The following is an 11,068-nucleotide window of genomic DNA, read 5'->3' on the forward strand; positions in this document are numbered from 1 at the left end:
ATATCACAACTTCTTTATCCAGTTGTCTATTGATGGGCACTTAGGTTGCTTCCATATTTTGGCTATTGTAAATAATTCTGTGATGAACAAATGGATGTATATGTTTTTCAAATTTGTGTTTTTGATGTCTTCGGATAAACATTATTTCTGTATTGCTAATTAATATTCCTTGTAGGGGAATACCACATTTTGTTTATCCATTCATCAGTTGATGGACATTAGGCTTGTTTCCACCTTTTGACTACTATGAATAATGCCACCACAAACATTGGTGTGCAAATTTTTTGTGGACATATATCTTTATTTCTCTTGAGTATATACCTAGAAGTAGAATTGCTGGGTCATATGGTAGCTATACTATTATGTTTAACTTTTTAAGGAACTGTCAAAATTGTTTTTCAAAGTGGCTACACCATTTTATATTTCCACATCTTTGCCAATGCTTGTTTTTTATTTGTCTTTTTTATGATAGCCAGAGGATGTGAGGTGACATCTCATTGTGGTTTTGATTTGCATTTCCTTTATGGCTAATGATATTCAGCATCTTGTCATGTGGGTAATATCCATTTGTATATCTTATTTGGAGGAAACCTATTCAAATTCTTTACCCATTTTTAATTGGATTGCCTTTTTATTATTGAATTAAGAGCTCTTAGATACAAGTGCCTTATCAGATACACGATTTACAAATATTTTCTCCCATTCTGTGGCTAGCCTTTTCACTTTTTAATGGTGTCATTTAAAAAAAAATTATTGATATTTAGAAAGAGAGAGAGAGAGCATTGATGTGAGAGAGAAACATCGATCAGTTGCCTCCTGTATGCACCCCAACTGGGCATATGCCATGACCAGAATCAAAGCTGACACCTTTTGGTGTATGGGATGGTACTCCAACCAACTGAACCACACTGGCCAAAGCTTGATGATGTCTTTTGAAATACAAAAGTTTATAATTTTATGGTTCAGTTTATCTAATTTTTCTTTTGTTGCATAGGATTTTGGTGTTGTATATAAGAAGGAATTTCTGTACTCAAGTTCATCAAGTTTTATAGTTTAATTCATATTTAGGTCTGACTCATTTTGCATTCATTTCTGTATATGTTTTAATATAGAGGTATACCTTCATTCTCTGTGGCTATCTGGTTGGCTCCAGATATAAGTTGAAAACATTTTTCTATTTCTATTGAATTGTATTAGCACCCTTGTTAAAATGAATTGACCATTCTTATAACGGTTTCTTTCTGGACTCAATTCTATTCTATTCTATTAATCTATATGTCATACCAATACCACACTCTCTTGATTACCAGAGATTTGTAGTAAGTTTTGAAATTTGGAAGTATGAGTCTGCCAACTTGGTTTTGATTGATTTTGGGGATGTTAAATCAATCTTGCATTTCCTGGATAAATCTCACTTCATCATGGTATGTAATCCTTTTCAGATGTTTATATGTTGCTGGTATCAATTTTCTTATGTTTTTTGAGGATTTTTTTTGTATTTATATTCATGAGATGTTGGATTATAGTTTTCTCTTCTTGTGATGTCTTTGGTTTTGATGACAGTAATACTGACCTTACAGAATGAGTTGGGAAGTGTTCCCTTGTCCTGCATTTTTTAGAACACTTTGTAAAGAATTGGTATTGATCTTTAATTTTATTTATTTTTATGGCTTTATTTATCATTTACCCTTTGCTATTAACTTGCAGGTGGATCATGAAGGTAGTATTTATGCTGATCTTTCTCTGTAGGGCAATTGACAGTGAATGTATAGGACTCCAAATAAAACTGTTGACTCTTCATTCTGCCTACTTCTAGTAAACAGGGCTAGATATTCCACCAGTGGGAGACATGCTCAATTGCAGAAGCAATTATAAGGCTTTTATATCTTGAATTTGGAACCATGGTTAGAAGATGCCTTTCAGTGCCATTTTCCTCATTGGAGCCATGGATGCATGCCCTGATCCCTGTCTACTCTTTAAGAGCACTTACTTGTAACATATCAGTACAGATTTATTTAGAAACATTATTTAAGGAGCCTATTCAGAAATGTTATAATGACCTCTTGAGTAAGAGAGTCTGAGCACAAGGAGAATTTCTTGAACCTTAGACATCACATGAGATATGATAAATATTTAGATCGTCTTCATACATGTTTCATAATGCTTTTGGTCATTAATTACTTGACCATTACAGTGGGGGGAAATTAGCCCTGAAGAAATAATAATGATAACATGTTTACTAAATAATCACTATGTGCCAAACCCTATTTTATTTATTTATTCATTAAAATGTTTTTATTGATTTCAGAGAAAGGCATGGAAAGGGAAAGAGATAGAAACATCAATGATGAGAAAGATTAATCAATTGGCTGCCTCCTGCACAACTCCCACTGGGGAGTGAGCCTGTAACCTGGGCATGTGTCTGACCATGAATTGAACTGTAACCTCCTGGTTCATGGGTTGGCACTCAACCATTGAGCCACACAGGCTGGGCCAAACCCTGTTTTAAATTTTTTACATATACTATGTCTTTTATTCCTCATAGCAAATCTGAGCACAAGGAGAATTTCTTGAATCTTAGATATGATAAATATTTAGATGGTCTTCGTACATGTTTTATAATGCTTTTGGTCATTAATTACTTGACCATTTCAGTGGGGGAAAATTAGCCCTGAAGAAATAATAATAATAACATGTTTACTAAATAATCACTATGTGCCAAACCCTATTTTATTTATTTATTCATTAAAATGTTTTTATTGATTTCAGAGAAAGGCATGGAAAGGGAAAGAGATAGAAACATCAATGATGAGAAAGATTAATCAATTGGCTGCCTCCTGCACAACTCCCACTGGGGATTGAGCCTGTAACCCGGGCATGTGTCTGACCATGAATTGAACTGTGACCTCCTGGTTCATGGGTTGGCACTCAACCATTGAGCCACACAGGCTGGGCCAAACCCTGTTTTAAATTTTTTACATATACTATGTCTTTTATTCCTCATAGCAATCTAATAAGGTCAATACTAATATTCTTCTCCACTTTACAGATGAAGAAACTCAGAAACAGGGAGGTAATCTAAGTTGCTTGGTATTAGGCAGGTAAAGAAAGGTAGAGCCAGGGGTGATGTAGGTTATGTGACTGCATAGCCTGTCCTGAGTCAGAAGTTATTGTAAATCAGGCATATTCTACAACAGGGATTCTGATTCTGAGCTTCTATATTACAAGTCTTGAGTTTAAAAGTCATTTGTCTTTCTTTTGATAAAGAATAACATGTTTAGTCAACATTTAAGGAGTATTTATAAAAGGTATACTCAGATGTTACTAAGGACTTGAGATGACACAGTCTTAATAGGGATAATGTAATGGACAAGTGATAAAATAAATATTTAACATTTATTGAGTGTTTACTATGTTCCTAAGTAAGTGATTAACTTGTATAAATTAATTGAATGTGTAAAATACGTCTATGAAACAGGTATTATTATTATCACCTCCATTTATAGATGAAGCCACTAAAGCAAAGATAATTTACCCAAAGTCAATTAACAATAAGTGTCAGAGCCCAGATTTGAACCCAGACAGTTTTGCTCCTGAGCCTATTCTTAATCATTTTGTTATGCAATTTCTCTAAGTAAGTAAACAGTCCCCTGACATATGGTCACTACAATATAGTAACACCAAGAAAACAATGATAATGGGTTGTTGTGTTTATGCATAAGAAAAGCTTTTCTGTAAACATGAGAGAATCTGAACCAAATATGAAGAGAAAAATTAATTTTAAAAGGGAGCTGCTAGCTTGTGCTTTGACAGAGATGGGAATGGATGATACGATGAGGTGTGCACTCAGAAGCTGTGCCTGCTTGGTCCTGAGGGAGTTGTGATCTGGGAGAGTAAAAATGGACAGGTTGGAAGAGCAATTTTAGAAAATGAGTTTATCAAACTTGATTAGCCCATTAGAGTTTGAATCAACAGTAGATTAATATAAACTTCATTTCCAACTGTTTCTAGTAATGTAAGAAGCATTTGGAAATTAGCAGGGAAAACTTGACCAGTTTCAGTAATGTTTATTCTTTAGTGCCAAAAGCATAATTGTTTTTTGTATTTTTTTTAAAATAGCGGTACAATCAGGGACCTGGGTTTATTCAGCACTTTTCTTCATAGGAACACAAATGTTCCCCATTGTTCTACAGTTTTCTGCAAAGTGTTCTACCACCAATTCAAGGCTACAGATTTGGACCTCTGGGTTTGGGAAGGGAATAGCCCCAGAGCCAGTCAGTGACCAGAGAGCTGGGCGTCCCTGGACCAGTTTTCTTCCAGATGTGTGGGGTTCTGGTCTGCAGCCTCGATGGACTCCAGAGCTCCCTTTATCTCCTGGAGCGGTGTGTTCACTGCCTGGTCACGAAGGCAATCTTAACGTTCTTCCAAGTTTGAGGCAATTTGAGACTTTAAAGGATCATCCAAATTATCAAAATAAATTTCACATAATATTTTCCATGAGATAATTATTAAATTGAAGTTTCTAAGTTATTTTTCCAAAAAGAAGCATTACGTTTACATCAAAAGCAAATGAAACAATATTTGCCCACGGGTCCTGTTCCTCATATGCAAACAAAGATCAGTGAAAGTCAAATGTCAAATGCAGTCACTTAAAACAATACTTGCAGTTTATTTCTGCTTCTAAGGTAACCTGGTGGCTTATTTTCTCAAGTCCTCACACAGGTATTCAGGAATACCAGGACGGTGTGCCACAAATCCCAACAGCCTGCATTACAGTGGAAGATGCAGAAATGATGTCAAGAATGGTTTCTCGTGGGAGCAAAATTGTCATTCAGCTGAAGATGGGGGCAAAGAACTATCCAGATGCTGATTCCTTCAACACTGTAGCAGAGATCATTGGTAGCAAGTATCCGGAGCAGGTGAGTGAAAGAGACAATAGGTTGTCTGGGAATAGGGAGTTATGGTCAAGAGATAACATGAGTCTGCAGAGATGGTCCTTCTATATTATTCACTGCAGATGCTTCATGTATATACATTTTCCCATCAAAAGTTTTACTACATTGACTGAAGAAAGGAAAGACTAATTGAAGAGTGGAATAGGATCCATGGTGTGGACATTCAACCTCTGAATAGCTGAGGGAAATATTTGTGCATGTGTGTTGTGTTTATTTCATTTGAAGCTGGCTTGGCGCGCAGTAGCTTCTTAACATATTTTTCCCCCAGTAAAATGAAGAGAGGGAGAAAAGGAGAAAATGGTTGGAAGATTTTCTTTATCTCAATTCTCTTTAAATCTAGAAGTTTCCTGTCCATGAAAAACACTGATTGCCATTGGTATGTGGGACATCAGCCCTAAATACAGCCCTGTATGTCCAAAGCTGAACCCCTCAACTCCTTCATGCCAGACACCTCACCTTAGTTTCTGGTCTTTGTTAAAGGAACTAACTCCATCTACCTCTCAGCACAGTTAGAAAACTTCAAATTGTTTATTCTCTCCTCTTTATCACTGTCCTGTAGCCATGTACTGCGTCCTATTTAGTCCACTTTCAGCATATTTTTAAAAAATCTGTTATTGCCTTGCCTTTACTGTCATTATTGTCTTAATTCAGACCATTGATACTTCCCTCTTGATTTTTTTTCTGATCTCTCCCTTCTGTATTTTTTTGCAATGCAGCTCAGAGTGGTGGTGTTGCGTTTTTCTTTTTCAAATTAAGAATTTATTTATTTTAATGTAAATCAAATTTTATTTATTTTTTCCATGCAATAAACCGTATTTCAAAAAAATGATTTTAAATATAATAATGTTACATGCACAGTCTCTATGCGGTCTCCACTTTCGGTCCTCGGGGGTCAGGTTTCTCTCCTGCGAGTTTTCTGTTGACTGTTCAGGATGTTTTTCTGTATTTCAGTTGTAATACCGGTTTGTTCCTGAGAGCAGGTCCCTGCAGTATCCACTTACTCTCCCTCAGAGTGTTTTTTTATGACACTGACCTTCCCTGCTGTCAGGCCCCCTCTCCTTTTCCCTGTAAGACACACGTTATGATAAAGATAAACTTTGGGGTGAGTGATCTGAGAAGCAAAAGAGATAAGGAGGGAGGAGAGTTAAATAGGAGGCGATTGTAGTTAAGAATAAATTATATAATATTGTTCATAATCGAATAGAAAATGAGAATGGAGAAAGAGGGAAAGGAAATGTATGACGGAGATTCAAATGCCAGCTAAGAACTGTTCCTTCATAGGCTGGTAAGGGAGTTCAACTGTCCTGAATTCTGGCAAACTTTTCTAAAATCATTCCACTATATTTTTTATTATCAGTAATGCTGACAGTGACACAAACGTTGGTCTGATACATTAGGTTGATTCGCATCTCTGACACATTCTCGCTACCTTACTTCACATTCTATTAAAGAATAGTGCTAAATAATGCTGAGATTACTTGCAATGGAAATTATCTCTCAAAAAGAAGAGGTTCTATAGAAACTATCATTACTCTGCCTGCAGGTTGAACATCCTGGTGACTTGAAGGTGGGCTAACAATCATGCAGTGGCTGATAGAAGCTATTCATTGCAAACACCTAGCACAACCCATTACATCTCATTATCATGCACAGCACCTTAATGAAAGGAAAGCAATTAGCACATAAATAATCCTTTTGATGTGGCCCAACAACCATGGACCAGGTGTGATTTTCAGCTCTGGAAAAGTATCTATGTGATTGATGAAGCATGAACACATTTTAAAGCCACATTGCATAATCAAGCCATAAGCATGGACTGAATTAACCACAGGCTTTTATTTTAATTTTTTTATTGGTCTTAGAGAGAGGAAGAGAGGGAGGGAGAGAGGGAGAGAGAAAAAGAGAGAAAGAGGGAGAGGGAGATGGATAAAGAGATAAAGAGAGAGAGAGAGAAGAGAGAGAGAGAGAGAGAGAGGAAGAGAAGAGAAGAGAAGAGAAGAGAGAGAAGAGAGAGAAGAGGAGAGAAACATCGATGTGAGAAAGTAACATTAACTGGTTACCTCTCACACGTGCCAGGGATTGAACCCGCAACCTGGGTATTGCTCTGACCGGGAATAGAACCCATCACCTTTTGGTGTACGGGGTGACACTCTAACAAATTGAGCCACACTAGCCAGGGCAACCACAGGCTTTTAAAAATGCCAATAATACATAAACATTATTGGGTTTTATATGTGAAAACGGCAGAATAGGGATATTAACACACATTAATCCTACCCTCTTCCTAAAGCACCCACAGTGGCATGTTTGACTCCTCCAAGCCCCAAATTCTCTCTTCACTTGACCTCTTTATAAACTGCTCCTCTGTAATTTGGGCATGTTCTGGAGGGTTCAGCAGACCTTAAACACTTTGATGTGTGCATTCATTGGGGGAAACAGTCTTCTAGGGAGCTCTGACTTTAGGTGTCTACATTCCTTTCTCCCAGTTTAATTCTTGGGAAATCACATCTTCGAGGCCCATCTGCAGTTGAGAATGAGTCTGAGAGTGAGAATGAAAGCTTTTTGACTTCTGAGCTGATCCTCCTGGTGCTAAAATAGCAATATTTGTTCTATTCCCATTCATTAAGGAACTGATTTGCATTGGAAAATTCATAGGAAACTGGTTGTCTTTCAGCAGTAGGTTTTATTTTTTATTAAATCAATGGAGTTTATCCTGACACTTAAAATAGTCTTAGAGGCCGGGACAGAGAGGTAAGGGGTCTTTGTAACCCAGTACCAATTCCCTGACCTTCAGGTGAGCAAACTGAATCCATGAGTGACTTGTCCCAGGGTCCGGGGGACACAAATTCCTGAGAGGAACAAATGTGGAATGTGACTCCAGATTTCCTGACTCCCACTTCTTTCTACCCCGAGGATGTCCCATTATGCCTGGGCACACCTTAGCTGGATAGTGTCTAAGTCTGAGGGAAGTTTATTCGGGATACAGGCAGGGCCATCTCTACCTACCAAGTCATTACATAGGAGAAACTGTGTCTTAGTTTCATGCTCCCCCCGCCCCCCCGACATCTCTTTTTTGGCACAGAGTTCTCATAAATATTGTCCTTTGTTGTGGCAGAGTTTCCTTATAGCTCTCATGAGGTTTACCACCTGGGAAACCCTCCTGTGCTGGGTCCATTCCTTCTTCACGTCTTCCCTCCATCAAGTCTTTCTCAGTTCTTACTCCTTTTTCGCTCCTCCTCTCTTTGGAAGAGGATCTGATGGGTAAAGAAGCCTTCTGTGGTGTTGTGGACTCTTATTCCCCGGCGTCCCGGTTCATATCCTTTCACGCTCACCAATCAGATAATCAGGTGGTTCTGTTTTAGCAAAGGACCACAGCCAAAACCAAAATCGACCTACTACCAATGACATCATTTAAAAACAACTTTTTTATTTTGAAATAATTTTAGACTCACAAGAAAGTGCAAAATTTGTGTTGAGAATTTGGATGTACCCTTTGACCATCTTCCCCAATGATAACATCTTACTTAACTGTAATATATTAACCAGAAGAGGAAACTGGTGAGAAGATACTCCTGAGAGCTGGGGCTTTCTTGTGGAGCTGGGGCTGCCCTGTGGGCATCCTCTGTGTAGCACCCGGTGTGGGGGACAATGTCCTGACATTATCCCAAATGGTCCTTTCCTGCGTCTGATGCTTTCAGGTCATCCCACTCACACAAGCAAACACAGAAGGAGGCTTGAACGCAAACTGATCTGGCAAAGAGGGCAGATGACCTGGAAGTAGGGGTTTCGTGCACCTGAGGGAGAGACTGTCTCACAGTGTTGCCTTCAGGGACTGGCCTTTTTTTTCCTTCTTCCCGGTAATTTCCTATGCCGTATTCTGAGGCTTGCTTAGTAAATGCAATATTTAGAAATGTTAACATAGTCAAGTATTCTTATGAGGGAATTGTGTGGGAAAGAAAAATGTGTTAGATTTTCTCTCTTGGTTGATAGTATCCAAAGCCATTTTGATCGAGCCCTGATGAGTGGAATTGCTTTTTTATGCATGCCTTTTCCCTACAGCAGTTATTTTTATGGATTCAGAAAACAATTTCAGTTTCATATGCCAGTATTATGTCAAATATGCTGCAGCACTGTGCAGGCTAGTGGGAGACATTAAAGTGGAAGCTCTACTTTGTTAACTGAACAGGCCACTTTTTCTTTTATTCCTTTTTTTTTCAGTGTTGGTCAAGGTTTCTCAACATCATCATTATTGACATTTTGGGCCAAATACTTCTTTGCTGTGGGGATCTGTCCTATGCATTGTAGAATATTAAGCACCTTCCTCCTCCATCCCCTATAGTTGTAACCAATGTCTCCAGACATTGGACAAAAGTCACCCCAGACTGAGAATCACTGATGCAGAGTAGTAGGAAGGACACTGGATGGGTTTTGCTAGGCTTGATTCTGGTTTTATTTTGTCACAAATAAGCTGAGTGATCTTGGGCCACTTAATCCTTCAGCTATAGAATGGGGGCCTTGTCTGTAAAATCTGGAAAGCCATAAAATTCTATTATTTATTTAAAAAAAACTTAGAGATTATCATCAGACTGGTGGTACACACTGTAGGCTGTTAGCAATAAGACGTAGTGGGAGCCCTTTCATTATTTTACAAAGTAGGGGCAGTTGGTAGGTGTTTTTATGTTTTATATTCTGTATTCAAGCACAGTTAGGAGCTTTTCTTCAAAAAAGTAAAACAAACTCCTCTTTCATGGCAGTTCTTATTCTTTAATGTACTAGTGTGCACTGGGAATTTTTAAGAGATAGTTTTACAATATTCCCCAAACTTTTTGAGAAATGGTAGGGTAGAGGCCTACGATCCATTGGGTAACTTATGCTTTGATTTTTTTTTAATATACATTTTTTTCAACTATTCATTAATTCAACACACATTTAATATCTGGTATGTCAGGCACAAGAATTGCAGCAATAGCCATGGGTTGTGGGCAGGATAGCACTGTGCTTAGTTAGAAACATAGCCTGTAGAATTCAAATCCCACCTTTATCATCTTGTTGGTAGACTACTTTGCCTCTCTCACCCTCAGTAATTGTTAGCCTTCTCTGGAGAGCTTATGCAAAAGCAAGGAGTTGAGAAATAGTAGAGGCACACCAGGAAGGACCACAGAGCGTCTGGCAGGCCATGTGAAGGCCCGAGGTTTTGTCCTGTTGACAGTAAGGAGTGACTGAAGGGTTTTAGCAGTAGATTTGAATTTTAGTTCACTCTGGCCACTGTGTGCATTGAAGGGGCAAGGATTGAAATCCAGTTAGGAGATAATAGGACTTGAATTGAAACAGTTGAAATAGTCAGGTGGAAAGCAGGAGAAGGACAGGAAATATTTAGGAAATAAAATTGGCAGGAGTTGTTAAAGTTGGCATATGGGGAGAAAAAAGAAGGATAAGTCAATTTGAGTGAGTAGGAAAAATCATTCATTCATTCTGTAGGAATTTATTGAGCTCCTGCTGTACGTTATGTATATCCAGCTGCCCTCCCAGCACTTGGGGGTTTGTGGTAGAGACAGGAAAGTAAATAACTGCAGTAGAGGATGGTAGTAGCATGGCAGTGACATGGCACAATGAGGACTCATTGCAGGGGGCCCAGCCAGGTCAAGAAGGCTAAGGAAGGCCCTCGCTGGTTTGGCTCAGTGGATAGAGCGTCGGCCTGCTGACCAGAGAGTCCCAGGTTCGATTCTGGTCAAGGGCACATACCTTGGTTGCAGGCTCCTCCCCAGCCCAGGCCCTGATGCAGGAGGCAACCAATCGATGTGTTTCTCTCACATTGATGTTTCGCTCTGTCTTTCCCACTCTCTCTAAAAATCAATGGAGAAATATCCTCGGGTGAGGATTAACACACACACACACACACACACCCACACACACACCACCAACAACAAAAAAGAAGGCCAAGGAAGGAAGGCTTTCTGGAGAGATCCAACGTATTCCTCCAGCATGAGGAGTTAATCATGCTTAAAGGTTATGGGAATGGGGTTGGGATGGGAAATAATCCAAGCAGATGGAGTAGTATTTATGGAAGCCCAAAGAATAGCGTTATTTCTTTTTTAAGGAGTGTAATGTGACCT

General features: G+C 38.7%; 1 protein-coding gene across 1 annotated transcript in view; it reads left to right on the forward strand.

Annotated features, from left to right (window-relative positions):
- CPQ (carboxypeptidase Q) overlaps positions 1–11,068 on the forward strand; it is a 298,177-nt gene that overhangs the window by 72,135 nt on the left and 214,974 nt on the right. The window contains exon 3 of the mRNA XM_005879253.2: positions 4,712–4,919. Within this exon, the coding sequence (XP_005879315.1) occupies positions 4,712–4,919 (208 nt within the window). The remainder of the gene's footprint in view (positions 1–4,711; positions 4,920–11,068) is intronic.

The sequence above is a fragment of the Myotis brandtii genome, unplaced genomic scaffold (assembly GCF_000412655.1).
Source record: "Myotis brandtii unplaced genomic scaffold, ASM41265v1 scaffold59, whole genome shotgun sequence".
NCBI classification, from domain to species: Eukaryota; Metazoa; Chordata; class Mammalia; order Chiroptera; family Vespertilionidae; genus Myotis; species Myotis brandtii.